Source organism: Simochromis diagramma, unplaced genomic scaffold, assembly GCF_900408965.1.
Source record: "Simochromis diagramma unplaced genomic scaffold, fSimDia1.1 OVJJ01000304.1, whole genome shotgun sequence".
Taxonomy (NCBI): domain Eukaryota; kingdom Metazoa; phylum Chordata; class Actinopteri; order Cichliformes; family Cichlidae; genus Simochromis; species Simochromis diagramma.
The window spans coordinates 2,444,831-2,458,684 of NW_024387030.1; the positions used below are offsets into that span (position 1 = coordinate 2,444,831).

A 13,854-nucleotide genomic window follows, 5' to 3' on the forward strand; every position below is an offset into this window, starting at 1 on the left:
TATTTTTGACCCAAAACAGAAAGTCATCATCTATTTTCAATTAAAGGTGATTTGCCTGGCAGTGGGAACATACCTCTGTCAATCTGTGCAAGCTCCTGGTTCTCCCCTTCTGAGTCATCGCTCTCCCCTCCCTCTCCGCTGCCATGGTAGGAAATCTGGAAAAAGCATCAGCTTGTACTGTAGGTCAAACATGCAATGCTAAATTAACCCCTCATATCCCCTGCTGATATGAATCTTAATATTACACACACATACACAAAAAATACAAAGTTTATCATACAAGGATATATAAGGGTCCTTCTCTTTCAAGCCAAAGAAAAGGAAGATTTTGGTCTTAGATCGTGACACTTGGCGTGGGTGTAAAACTGATTTGTTGGCAGTTTTAACAGGGCTTAAAAGTGTTTTTTTAGCCCTGAATATTTCATGTGTATATCTCTTTTAGTTCACAGGTTTTGACAGCAATAATGCAAACTAAAAATCACCAAACTTTAACTCACTTTTATATAATTCCAGAGCCTTTATGTTAGAAAATATTCATACCTTGAGAGTAAAATTTTGCCTGGCTTCAGTAAACATACACAAGTTGCTGTACAGAAAAACATTCAACCTAAACCAGACTGTCTCTTTAAAAATCGTTTCCTCCTCTACAGCAGCAACAACAATACAGATACCCTGCAGACTGCAAAGCTAACAGTTAAGTAATGCGCCTCACACTCAGTAATTACCACTCCGAGGCTTCGCTGAGCAGCTGCCATCTGTGCTTGAGCTTGTATGTACGATGACACACATACATCCACACAAACATACAGTGTCCTCCCTTCTAGTGTGTAACACACACACACACACACCACCTCCTCCTCCTCTTTCTGACGGCCTTCAAAAAAATACAGTGAAAAAGGGGGAAATAAGCCAGGATTTCAAAGACAAATACAGGGAGGACAGTATTCAATTCATATTAAGTGGAAGTTCCAGAGTATGCTGTTATGCAACAACATCAAGGCCGTTGAAATCACATTATTCACATCTTATATCAGCAGTAATAAGTAACAGAAGTTTTGGCCGACTTTCTGTCAGCCAAAACTCCTATTAATCATAAATGTAGTTTCCTTAAATTGCTATAGACGCATGTAGGCTAAACTGACTGAAAACATGTCATACTTACAGTCCAATGTGTCATATCAGTGCAGACCAAAGAATAGGCCAAACCAAGTCTGATGATGTAACACTACAAACACTCTTTCCACACTTTATGTTGCTAGCTCAATGATTTTTGTCTTTCACAAAGTAGGACAGTGTCTAAATGACCCTTGAAAACAATGTTAATTTATAGATGATATTTTAGACTAGACCAAAAAACTTTATGACCATCTAATAAGAGGTTTTTTACCTCCTTGTGATTGGCCATTTACAAATGTTTAACTGGAGTTCCCCCTTCATTTAATGCTTCCTTTAAAAACTTCAGTTGCGTATACTCTCCAAGAGCAAGTCTGATAACATCAAAAAGTCACATCTGAGCAGGTTTTAGCAGGTAAACAATCCAAGCTGGGTGCAAAAGATGGACATTTTTTTCCCAAATGCCTATTATCAAAGGCTTAGCTTTCTATTATTTTTTAATCAATTTGAATCCTTAGACAAAGATTTGCAGAACAAAAGAGAAATTTTGGTCCCAGATATCAGCTGACTACATCAGTAGTGCATTCAAAATTTGCACCCCGAGGCTAAGTCAGCAGAGAAGCCCAGATAACGTTTCTGGTGGTAGGTTTGTGAAATGAACGTAGCCTGTCCCAGTTTACTTCCACCAAGAGCTGAGGTGCTCCACAGACAAGTCCCTAATCTATACCAGATTCTATATGGTCTAACACAGAGAAACATAATCATACATGTCATTTGCCAATTTAAAATCACCGGTTAAATAAACATGTGTGTATCCTGAGTATCTAGAGGGAATGCAAGCAGGTTTTAACAGAATATGCACAACTCCACACAGAAAGGAAAAGTAGATTTGAAGCAGGAACCTACGAGGTGACAGTGCTAGCAGTAGGTAGTAAGCACTACATGCCAAAGTTTCCAATTTGACCAAGTGCTATGTGCTAAATTAATATGACTTATTCCCCGAGTATATAGCATACTACCAGCAATGACATGGCTCATCAACTAAAGGCCATTTGGTGTCGCTATAGCTCAGGAGCTACAGGTCTTCTGTTAATCAGGAAGTTGATTGTTTAATCCCTTGCTACTCCAGTCTGGATGCCAATCTATCCTTGAGCAAGATACCGAACCCCAAGGTTGGTCCCAGATATCAGCTGACTACATCAGTAGTGCATTTAAAATTTGCACCCAGAGGCTAAGTCAGTAGAGAAGCCCAGCTAATGTTTCCCCAAGTTTTTCTCTGATGCATCCATTGTAGTATGAATGTTAGACACCAAGCACTCATGTAGGAAAAAGCATGGAAAAGTGTACAAAACAGTCCATTTCCTATGAATGCAATTACTACATTTATTGACAATCTAACAACAAGAGTTTAAGGAGTTTAGGGAACAACATGGTGATGCTTAAAAATCAAAGGCAACAATTAACAGAACTTTTTAACCCTACAGGAACATTAACTGAAGCAATAAATATCCTACAAATACTGAAACGAACTGAAAACAAGCTACAGCTGAAAATGCTAAATCAGAAGCTCCACTTGCTCAAAGTAATTCATTCATTTTAAAAAACATGCCACCTTCAGGAATCTCAAGGCAAGATGTTCTAACAATGTTACCGCTAAAGATTTTTAAAAAGTTATCACCAACCATTTTCTAAAACATATATAGAGGATGCTATCCTATCTTAATGAAGACATCTAGAAGTCACCTAAAAGTGTAACAAAGGGTATATTCCATGCAATAAAAGAGTGTAGCCTTCATGCTTTTCACTGGTGCATGAGCTGTGGGAAGGATACTCAATGAACAGACCCAGAGCCAGTTCACAAGACAAAACCCCTTGGCTGAGGGAGTCTCGAGTTAAACAACTTCACTTCATGAACTCCATATGAAAAAGACGTTGAGGAATAACTGTGAGGAGGAAATGTGTTTTGGCAAGTGGTTGGCTTGGGCTTCAACTCCACTGTATACTACAGAGAGTTATTGTTGGGCAGCATCCATAAAGCAGTTGAAATCCTGTTAACATTACCGTTGTAGGATACCAAGAGTGAACTGGTACTAGTTGCGGGTTATAAACATTTTAATTGTACTCAGAAGAGACAGGAATTTAGTCTGAGTCGCTTAAACCTGTTTTCACTCGCAGTGAGATCACCACTGAGATCAAGTTAGCAGCTTTTGCTTTTCTGCTTCTTTGGAATTCTGAAAGCTTCTTCACAGACAAATCTCTGTCAGTCGGAAAAATGAATGATTCAGATAAATTCTGGCATGTTTACATTTTACATTTTCATGCCAATGTCCATGAACATGCTCTGTCTGCATCTTGACCACCCACGCCCCCTCCAAAAAATGTCAGCTTAAAAAAAAAAAAAAAAAAAATCCAACACTTACAATTTTGTCCATCAAAAAAGGAGTCTGCTAATGCATGCTAATTGGTTGGCTAAGGATATATGGCAGGAAGTCCTCCCTCGATGACAACCGTTTCCAAATGATAACAGACATTAGTAAAGTGGTTAAACCACAACAGAAACCCCATGTGTGTGAGAAGCATGTGGTTGTAGTGGCTGAAGGTGACTCGTGTCTGGAAAAAGACAAATCAAAATGGCAGATGGTGGAGTGGCTCATGGTACTTTGACTGTGACTTACAGAAAGATACTTTAATGCAATCAAAATCTGAAAATAGAGCAACAGCTATTCTCTTGACCCCGGCTGCGGTCAAACAGACCAAAAGAATGACTTCCTTTTCCTAATCACTTTACCCTTGATCTCGATGGAAAACATGTCAAGGAAATTTGTAAAGGAGAAAAGTGAACCACGGTGCTCAGGGAATTCGACTATACTTGCATAAGACTACTTAACAATGTGAATGTTGTTGACATGGAACTAGCTGGAGATGACAATGGCATCCACATCTTAAATACTTCATCTCACAGAGGTCACAGTGATTGTGATTAGTTGCTTATCAAGTCCACTCATATTCTCTCGTCCTACTGGAGAGACAATCTTATTCTGACTTTCTGGGACTTAAGTCAAGACAGTCCTAAAGACTGCAATACAATAATGGACATAACTAATGCAAACTAAATTATAGTGAACCTTAAAATGACTTTGATCACTTTGATATTAACATATTAGCAGGTTAGGTCACAAAATGGAAAATGCACTGTTAATATTTACATGATTTCTATTACTTGTTATTTATGTTTATTTGTTTTCACAAACTGATGGTTGCTATGAATTGTGGGACTTTCCTTTCATAAAGGATGCTCTAAAGTACCCTTTGCTAAAGGATGCAATAAATGAAGCATTGAGCACTGATATAGTGGTATCGTTCATTCACTTGGAAATCTTCCTAAGCAAAAATGACTTTAACTGGAGACCTCTTCAATTAAAAACGTGATAAAAATTGACAGAAGAATAACTTTTACCGCATGAAAGTTTTTTGAGGGAGAGGATATGGCTCCATAGGGCTAGACTATCTAGCTATGAGACTTTAGAAGCAAAGAACTTCTAGTTTCTCACCAGAAGGGGTTAAAAGACCAACAACAGCTCAAGCATGAACAGAACGAGACCCCTTCCCATGAACTCAAAAGCTACTACAGCATCTGATAAATTTCTCTTAATGCAAAACAAGTACATATCAACAGATGATAAAAAATAAGCTATGCAAAATCTCCTCTGGGAGTGTGAAGCAAAGCCGTGGTACATGTATGAGTATTTGAATAAGTTTCACTTTGTTTTTCTAGACAGCAAAAACTTGGCGTGTGACAGTTATCTGATATCAGGTATTACTATGAAAGAGAGAAAAACTTTGCATGTGTTCTCAGTGAACCACATCTGATACGGGTACTCCTTTGGCACAGCTAGCTACAACAAACTCTAGCTATTGCTTAACTGACATTCACCATCACACTGTGCTGTAGCACCAGCTGTTCAGCTCCAGGATATGGTGCTAATGGTTGCTCCCTTGCTACTGTAAAGTGAGCAGTATTTCACTTAGTAGTCTGCATAAGATAATGAGTTCAGCTCATGCTCTGGTCAAGCCTGGACTGCATAACTCCAACTTAAAAAGGCTGCATCATATTACGATTTTTTTTCCTGGATAAAAATGAGCGATTGGAAGTATGTAATTAATTTAAAGATTCTGAGTTGGTTAACTTGACAGAAATGTATGTATTTTCTTAGCATTTTTATCCGTCTGATAAGAAAAAGCATAGAGCTTATGGTTTACCTTATATCCAACCCAGTATTAGCAAAATGTGCCTAACAAAGTATCTGGTATGGACTTCCAATTTAAACTTTTGAGCATACTACAATATCACTCACTAAAAAAATGAAGCCCAGACTCTCTTGGATGCTACAAAAACAAAAACAAAAAACAAACAGAAAGTATGACAGAGATAACTGCATTAAAATGCTCTCAGTCCAGAGCTCTGGTTCAGTAAATCCAATCAGCTGACAGCAAGCCTAGCAGACAGGTAGCAGCTACAGTTGCCCAAGTCTGACCTGTGACTCAAACAGGTTCTAATAACATGATTAAAATACAAAAGTTTGCTTTACTTAAAAAATGAAACTATATACAGTTAATATAAATATGGAAATGAGAAATATAGACTAAAGCAGTTTTTCCGTAGCAGGCAGTAAACATGTTCATTTCTGCTGTAAAGTTGGACATTTTAACATGGTAGTCTATGGGAACTGCCTCATTTTTTAATCCAGCCTCAAGTGGCTATTAGAGGAATTGCAACTCTTTAGAGAATATGTAATAACCACGTTTGACTTGTCACAGCACCACACCAGAGTAGGTATGGATTACAGAAAAGTGGGTGGTGCCTTGCAAACAGTATTTCTGCAAAAGTATTTGCATGTGCACTAGCAATAATATATACACAATACAATATCGCTACATTTTTGTCCATTTAAATGTTGCAAACTTAGACACTTTCTAGTTCTTTCAGGCTGCCAGTTTTTATCCAGTTTCAAACAATCAGTTTCAAAACAATCCCAACTATTTACAGACTTTGTTTATCTTAATACATTTGCTAAAAATAGCATATAAAGCAGTAGTGCCCCACCTGTAAGCACATTCTTCAAAAATTATTTCAGCTCTCATAAATTAATGTTTTAAGATTAGGTTTAACATTGCGAGAAAAAGGATTTACAAGGTTCATCGACATTAGAAGCGAGCAGAAGCTTACCTAGCTACTCTATATCTAAAGATTATATATTATGTTGTGACTGAAGTACACATTGAGAGCCAAGAATGAAACACAATTAGACAAAAAAAAGACAAGAACCTAATCCAATGAAGGTTGTGTTTGGATATGTCAATATTTAGAAAATAAGGCAACTTATTCTTGGGCTTCTTAATAAATGTTATCATATGTCTTATGATGAGTTTATGATCTCCTCCATTCACTTTGGAAGTAGGTGAAAACTGTGCGAGAAACATCTGCTTGGCAGGAAAGTTTAACCTCTAACCCAGCCTTCAGTCCACCAAGAAAAGCTGGCCAAGAACTATATGTGTTATTTTACTGATATAGAGAACTATACGCAAAGAAAAAAAAAACAAAAACAAACAAACACAACCTAATCAGGAGTTCAATCGGCACAACCTTCCATACTCATTAGCATTGCACTAATATTTAAGGTTCCAATCGCGTTGAATCTGAAAACAGGTGTGAAAAAATATTTGAAAAGCTTAACGACCCTCCACTGTCATTCTCACATTGTTGGGAGGTAGCTCTGCAGTGACAGCATTCAAATATCATTTTGATGTTAATCACTGATGGTGATTTTCATCTTCCGGTCCAACTACTACCCAGGTCTGTGCTGCTACTTTGCATGACAAATATTCAAATTAAGTTTGAGGTGAGGGCTTGGACTGCTGTGAGCTGTGGGTCTGCACTACACCTGAGAATAACTCCACCAAACTAACTACAAAGCTCAGTAAGAGTAAAGTTATATAGTACTTAAAAAACATTTAGAGAGTTGAAGTATGACAGAAGAACTTTAAAATAGAAAAGGTGACCTTTATGGACCAATATATCAGCTGATATACGCCCTGTTGACTCATGTTGGCATAACAGCAAATAAGATAGCATTTACAGATGTCAGTGGCCAATATGTTGTTTGAGTTTAGAAAGCCTACAATGGAGAGCTAAAAGTTATCCATTTCCCTGGAAGCAACATAGGAATAACTACCCACAAAATCAACATGATTTCATTTAACTCATTTAACTGTTGGAAGTGACTACAAGTTACGTTATACAAAGTTATTATGACACACAATGAATCACGGCTACAGGATGAGCCTGGAATCAATGTAGGCACATGCTGCTTTGACTAGCCACTTATCCCACATAGTATTAAGGCCCTTGGAAGTTTACCCAAATTGCACTTTTCACTTTTTCCTTTCAGTGAATTGTGGAAAAGGAAATTAAACATTTGGGGTACCAATGCCTGCTTCTGCTACTCTGTATCACAGACAATAAACTGCTACTGTGTTGCTATTTAAATATGATACACATTTCACCATACTGATGTTCCTGAAACATGCTGAGGAGAAAAAAAAAAAAAACCTCACATGAATTAAAATCTACCAAATTTCAGCCCAATCTGATGTACTTCGAGGGCCTGTAACTTGGAAAAATTCTCATATTTTGAAGGTAAAATTTTGCAGGGCTTCATTAAATGTGGTATACTTATTATACCAAACAAATCAGCTGATTCTGAAGCGGTCAGGTAAGAATTGTGTTCAGATTTGGTTGACCCATACATCTCCTCACCTGGTAATTTGCTGATATTTTGAGAAAAGTTTGAGTCATACTTTTGTTTTATTCACAGTACAGTGTTACATTAGTCCTGAATAAAAAGACAGAAGACAAGAAAAAAAGAAAGAAAGAAGAGAGTGCTTGAAGTTCATTTGGACAAATAAGCAAAAATGAAAATGAGCCTGCAGGAATAAAGCATAGAAACGGCTATTGTGTACGCATGCAAACACATACAAAGACTTGTGTGTTTGTGTGTCAAGAACAGTTGAATGAAATCCTTGTCAGTGCCTTGCATCACTGAGCAGCTTGCTAAGCTGGATCAATGGCAATGTCACAGCGTGCGCACACACAAATACACACCACCCAGTTCACACACATATCAGCTTTTCTCTGCCCTTCCACACTGTCATGGACACTGTCACACTCCATTCCCCCTCTCATAAAGACACACAGCATAGGGACAGACATGCTTGCTTGTCTTCAGCTCACACTCAGCTGGTGGATCTTCCTCACAGTAGTGTAGCTCTAAGTGGTTTTAATCTGTCGAAGCTCCAGGACCTTGAGAGACCGTTTAGTCTCTTTTAAACTATCCTGAAGCCAATACATCAGCTTCTTTGGGTCTGTAAAGGGCCAACACAGCAAGGGGAGGAGTCAAAGTGTACAAGAAAAAACTGCTGCAAAGATTTAAATCTGGACCATAATTTCCCAACTTTTACTAGGTATAAAATATCAGCAGCGCCACACAGAGTTCAATAGTGAGGTTCATGTCCTTCGTATGGGTTTATGGATTATGCGTCATAGTGGTGTTACTATCCAAAGTAGATGAGTTACAACACTGTGAAACAATGGTGCGTGCTCTTGTAGAAACTAGAAATCTTTAAGATATCAACTTTAACAAAAACTGTGTTTTGTTTCCAATGTTGTGGAAAAGATCTACTCTATCCACAATCCGCAATTGAAACTGTGACGTCTGTGATTGCTGGTGGTCATTGTTACCATGGAAATATGAATGTTTAATATTCACAAATACTACTATAAAGCATGGATTAAACTCAAAAGGTTTGAAGGTTGCTGTGGATTTTGCATATGCTGTGCATGCACTGTGTGATAAGTAGTTCCTGTGGCTCCACAATGTAGTGGTTTACACACTCCCTTAACAAATAAAATATTCCCTTTAGAGCTCGGGAAAAGGCACAAATCCTACTAAGGGTGTATCAGGAAGGGCATCTGACATAAAAATCTGCTAAAACATATAATTAGAGCCTACTGACCCCTTATACATTCAAATTAAATCTTTTTATGGTCATGATTCATTTCAAAGCTGGTTGGCTTGGTTTGAGGATTAAAACTCTTTGTACAAGGATTTTCTGGAACGTCAATGGACAGAATGAATAGGAATTTCAATTCCGGAACTGGGGCCCTTAAATAGTGGGTAGTTATTGTTAAGCTCTATTTAGACAAGAGGCTAGATAGCAAAGTTATCAGCTAACGGTAGCTAGCTTGGTTAGGTCTCAATCACACAGGGCTAAGGACTTGTCACAAAACCCAGGAATCACCGGTCACTAGGGAAACGTGTTTTCCCCAGATGGTTAGGAGGTGGTTGCCAGACGGTACTTCAACAAATGAAATCAGTGCAAAGATGATGCTGCACCAAAATCATCCTTGTGATTATTTCAGTCGCTAGCAGATTTCAGATAGAAACTTACATGGAAGACACAGACTTGGATGTGGACACTCACCGTTTACCCTTCGAGCTGCAGTGCTACTTGAAAAAGTGTGACACGAACTAGAAACATTCATCTATAGAAAAAATGTGGGGCTTTAACACTCCAACCAGCACATTAACAACTGTTGCCTCGAGGCGCTTTATATTGAAAACATGCAACAATAATACAAAGAAAACAGAAAACCCCAGAAATCAGATGACCCCCCTTTGTCGCTTTGAACTTTTACTTTAAGTTGTAAAATGCACTTTTACTTTGAAGGTGGGAGTTCTTCATTTTCAGTTTGTGTTGTACTTTTCAATTTAATGACCACTTGGCAATTAGTTTGCAAATTTGTGCAGACAATTAATGTCTTTCATGCACACTATTAGCGACAGTGACAACATGCAAGCGACCAAAACAATTGTAAGGAAGTATTGCCACTGCATACTTCTTTGCAACCTCAACCAACCACTTGCAAAGTGGTGGGAGTATTCCCAAGAAGCTAGTGATTACAGGAGCTCAATGTCTGGTCTCTAGGGCTGCATCAGTAGGACATTAATAATTGTTTTCCACAGCAACTGCCAGTAACCACTCACAATAAGATCAAAGAATAAACATTTTTCCCTCATGACTCAAGGTTGCCAGATGGTTGCAAACCAGTCTCTAGGCCTCAGCGAGCTTCATCCCTCCAACTAAGTGATAAAATACTAAATACTATCTTAGTGACAACAAAAAGCAGAAACAGAAGAAAAAAAAAACAACAACAACAACAACAACAACAACAACAAAAAATCAGCCATGATGGAAAAAAAAACAATCAAAAAACATTTTTTTTCCTGTTTGTGGCTTTGTGTCGCAATAATCGACATGAGTACACTTTCTATCACTAACTAAGATTCTAAGATCGTACTAAACCTTGATTATCCTTTAAAATTCCTTCAGTCAAAGGTGCTCCATTGGCTGCCTCTTCTTGAATCATTACACTGCATTAGTGCCGGTCCTGGAGCAGGGGTCACACCAGCAAAAATTTCTTATAAATCACCATTGTACTGGTTTAAGAGTGCTGTGCAGAGACTTTCACAGGCCATCCTGTGTCAGTCCAGCATGAGGCCAACCAGCCTTGTCACAACCCACAACTCACTTTTCCCATCACTACGACAGGCAGAACGTTTCCACCAGTGAGCAGATCAACAAACACAAACAATAGCAGACAATAGGGATGGCACACTTTCCCCCATATCCACCTCCAGGCCTTTGAATGGGCGCACTTTGGCACAAAATGGCTGCCATGCGACTATACAGTTGGTTGACGCACAATAGTGTAGTAGATGGAGCAAGTCAGTGACCCGTGCAAGATACAATTCACCGTTCAACTCCCCAAAAAGAGGCATTATGCAAGCTGAACAGCCAGCAACAACTGAGGAGCACTTACATGGATTCTGTGGTGGACAATTGGCGGGTAAAGATGTAGATGTGGGGGCAGCTTGCAGCAATAAGGTTTTTACTGAAATGTTTGTTTGTGTACATCCTAAATGAATTTCAATTTGTACCCCCACACCCACCCCCACCCCAAACACACATATGCACACTCTGAACTACTTCCACCAGCCTTACACACAGGAGGCCAATGTTTCTCAGTGTTTCGCCTTTCTTATATGACAGCGAGGCAAACATGTTTAGCTCAAGAGGGATTTTTAAGACCTTAACTTGTAAACACCAGAGAAAGTCCTGTAGTAGCCATGAAGAGTAAATTGCTTGATAATGAATGAGGCTGAGAGTACCTCCAAAAACACGCACAGCAGTGATGAAGCTCTAGCCTGTCCCACAGAAAGAAAATGCTATTTAGGAATTGGTCAAACAGTAATAAACAAGAAGTCAAAGTAGCTCCTAGAAGAACTTTACCTCAAAATTATGAATAGTAGATAACAACTATTCGTTAAGATAAAGGATACATTGTTCAAACAGGCAGCTTGATGTAATGAATAACTTATAATTCAATTTGTAACTAAAAGTAATGGACTAATGGTTAAAATAGCGTCCAAGAGTCATGGGTAAACAGCTGAGACAATTTACTAACCAAAACTGATAAATGGTCAGCAGAATGTAATCACTAAGAGTAAACAGTAAGCTGAAAGTGGTCCAGATTCCGTTTAAATAAGTCCAAATGAACTCGTTTGACCACCAGAGGTGGTGCAGATGGAGGAGTCCATCTGATAGGGCTTGTGGCCACTCGGGGTGTATAAGGCTGGGAATGACTGCTGCTCTGTGCGTGTGAAAGAGAAATAGTGTTAATAAAGGTTCATAAGCGAGTCACGAGACAAAAGTAAAGCCACGCTGCGCTCACACACGCACACACGCATACACACAGACACGAGTCACTTTCTTTCTCAGCTGTTTTGAACTGCGAGTTTCATGACAACCATTTCACGGTGTGTAATGAACTTACCTTCACTTGGAAAGGATGGATCTCATTGAGTGAATGTCTTCTCAGCTTCTTCGTCAGCGTCTTCAGCATTTTGTCTTATTTTCTCGTGTATGGCTTATCCCCGCTTTACTGCCTCCTACAGCGTGACGGTTACAACAACTTCACCAGCGACTTTGAAAGAAGGCACACAACAAAGCAGCTGCACTGACTCTCTCCGGTGTCGATAAAAACACCGACACACCGAGATTCCTCAAACTGCGTAGATGCGGCTTCTTTTCAAAGGCAGTGCGCAGCAAACTTATTTTCGAGTTCATCGGAGTCACTCTGCCTTTGCTGTATGTTTAACTACTTTTATCTCTCCCGGAGTTTAACTCAAATATGTTTATGATGAGGGAGGAGGGGGTAATAAAAATTTAAATGAATATCAACTTGTTCGCATTCACACACGCACACTCACACACATACACACAGCCGAATGCACACCAGCTTCACCAATACATAGGAGATCTCCTCTAGCTAGAGCGTATCGCTCTCGGATTGGCTGCCGAGCCCGGTGACGTCGTGTTACTCTCTCTAGGAGGAGGCGGGCTAAGAGTTAAAGCCGTACGTTCTCCTATGTTTATTTCCTCAACAGGGGCGTATCCAGGATTTTCATTATGCAGCTTGGGGCCCATCTGCTGTGAGCCAGCATAGAAAAGCCAGGACAGGAAACAAGATTATGTTTACATTTATAGATAAATATGATATGTACATTTACATTTACATTACACACACACACACACACACACACACACACATACACACACACACATATATATATAGACTGAGAAATGGTTTTTATCCTATACAACTGACCATATACATGGCACAAAAACAGTTCAGTTAGAGTAAGTCTATTTTTATTTTTTACGTTTGCTGCTAATTTTAGTTTTTTTTATCTGTAAGTACTTACCTATTTTATATATTCTGTTTATTTGTTAATTGTATATATTTATTGTTATTGTACTATTTATGATGACAATAAAGATCATTCCTTCAATCATAATAAGGTCCTTGTCATATTATATTTATTTTTATCTTTCAATTTCAGTGTAGTCAATATAAAAAAATTGAATTCTCCAATTCTCACTTCGTATCCCAAAGCTGTTAAATGAGAGATAACAAGCACATATGAGGCTGATTTAATTTTCCTTCATTTCTGATTGTTGAATCAGGGATAGGTGTTACATAACCTTGAGCTTCAGCCTGCACCTTTCAGTTGGTCATTTAGTTCTTTTTTTTTCCTTTTAAATGAACCAAAGAAAGGAAATTATACTTACGTATTTATTTATTACACCATTTACATGATAGCTTAATAAATACTTATTTTATCTAAGCAAAATAAATACAATGAAGAAAACAAGTGTAGAAAATATTTTGAAGAATAAGGTTTTGCACATAAGTTATTCATAAGGCTTTTCTCAGTTCGGTACTTTTCCGTGTCCTCCTGCCTGTGACCTGGAAACCAGCATTAGTGTTGTATTCTCAGTGTTAAAGGATGTCTCACGGAAATGCATTTGGAAAACTTAGGTAAGAGGAGGCTGGTAAAAGGAACTACAGTAGAGATGTAGTGCATCCTTTTACCTTCAGTGTATAAAACAAGCATAAGACTATATGGTGACCAGACAGTATTTTCGTTCCATGTCTGTCTGTCCCACATCTTGAGATGATGCCCCACATTCTGACAGGTTCTACAGGAAATGCACTTTTCTAGTCTGGCTTTTACCCAATGTATACAGCATTTTGTTTTGTGTTTGTTTTGTTTGTTT

General features: G+C 38.5%; 1 protein-coding gene across 2 annotated transcripts in view; it reads right to left on the minus strand.

The window, feature by feature from the left end:
* The window catches only part of si:dkey-16j16.4, a 32,529-nt gene extending 19,926 nt beyond the window's left edge, over nucleotides 1-12,603 (minus strand). Inside the window, exons 1-2 of one of the 2 annotated variants that reach the window (XM_040041522.1) lie at nucleotides 12,068-12,596; nucleotides 74-155 (exon numbers count right to left, since the gene is read on the minus strand). In XM_040041522.1, the coding sequence (XP_039897456.1) occupies nucleotides 74-155; nucleotides 12,068-12,136 (151 nt within the window). In that variant the 5' untranslated portion in view covers nucleotides 12,137-12,596. Of the gene's footprint in view, nucleotides 1-73; nucleotides 156-12,067 lie in introns of both variants that reach the window. The other variant, XM_040041521.1, reaches the window with a different exon arrangement.
* Nucleotides 12,604-13,854: the final 1,251 nt, after the last annotated feature.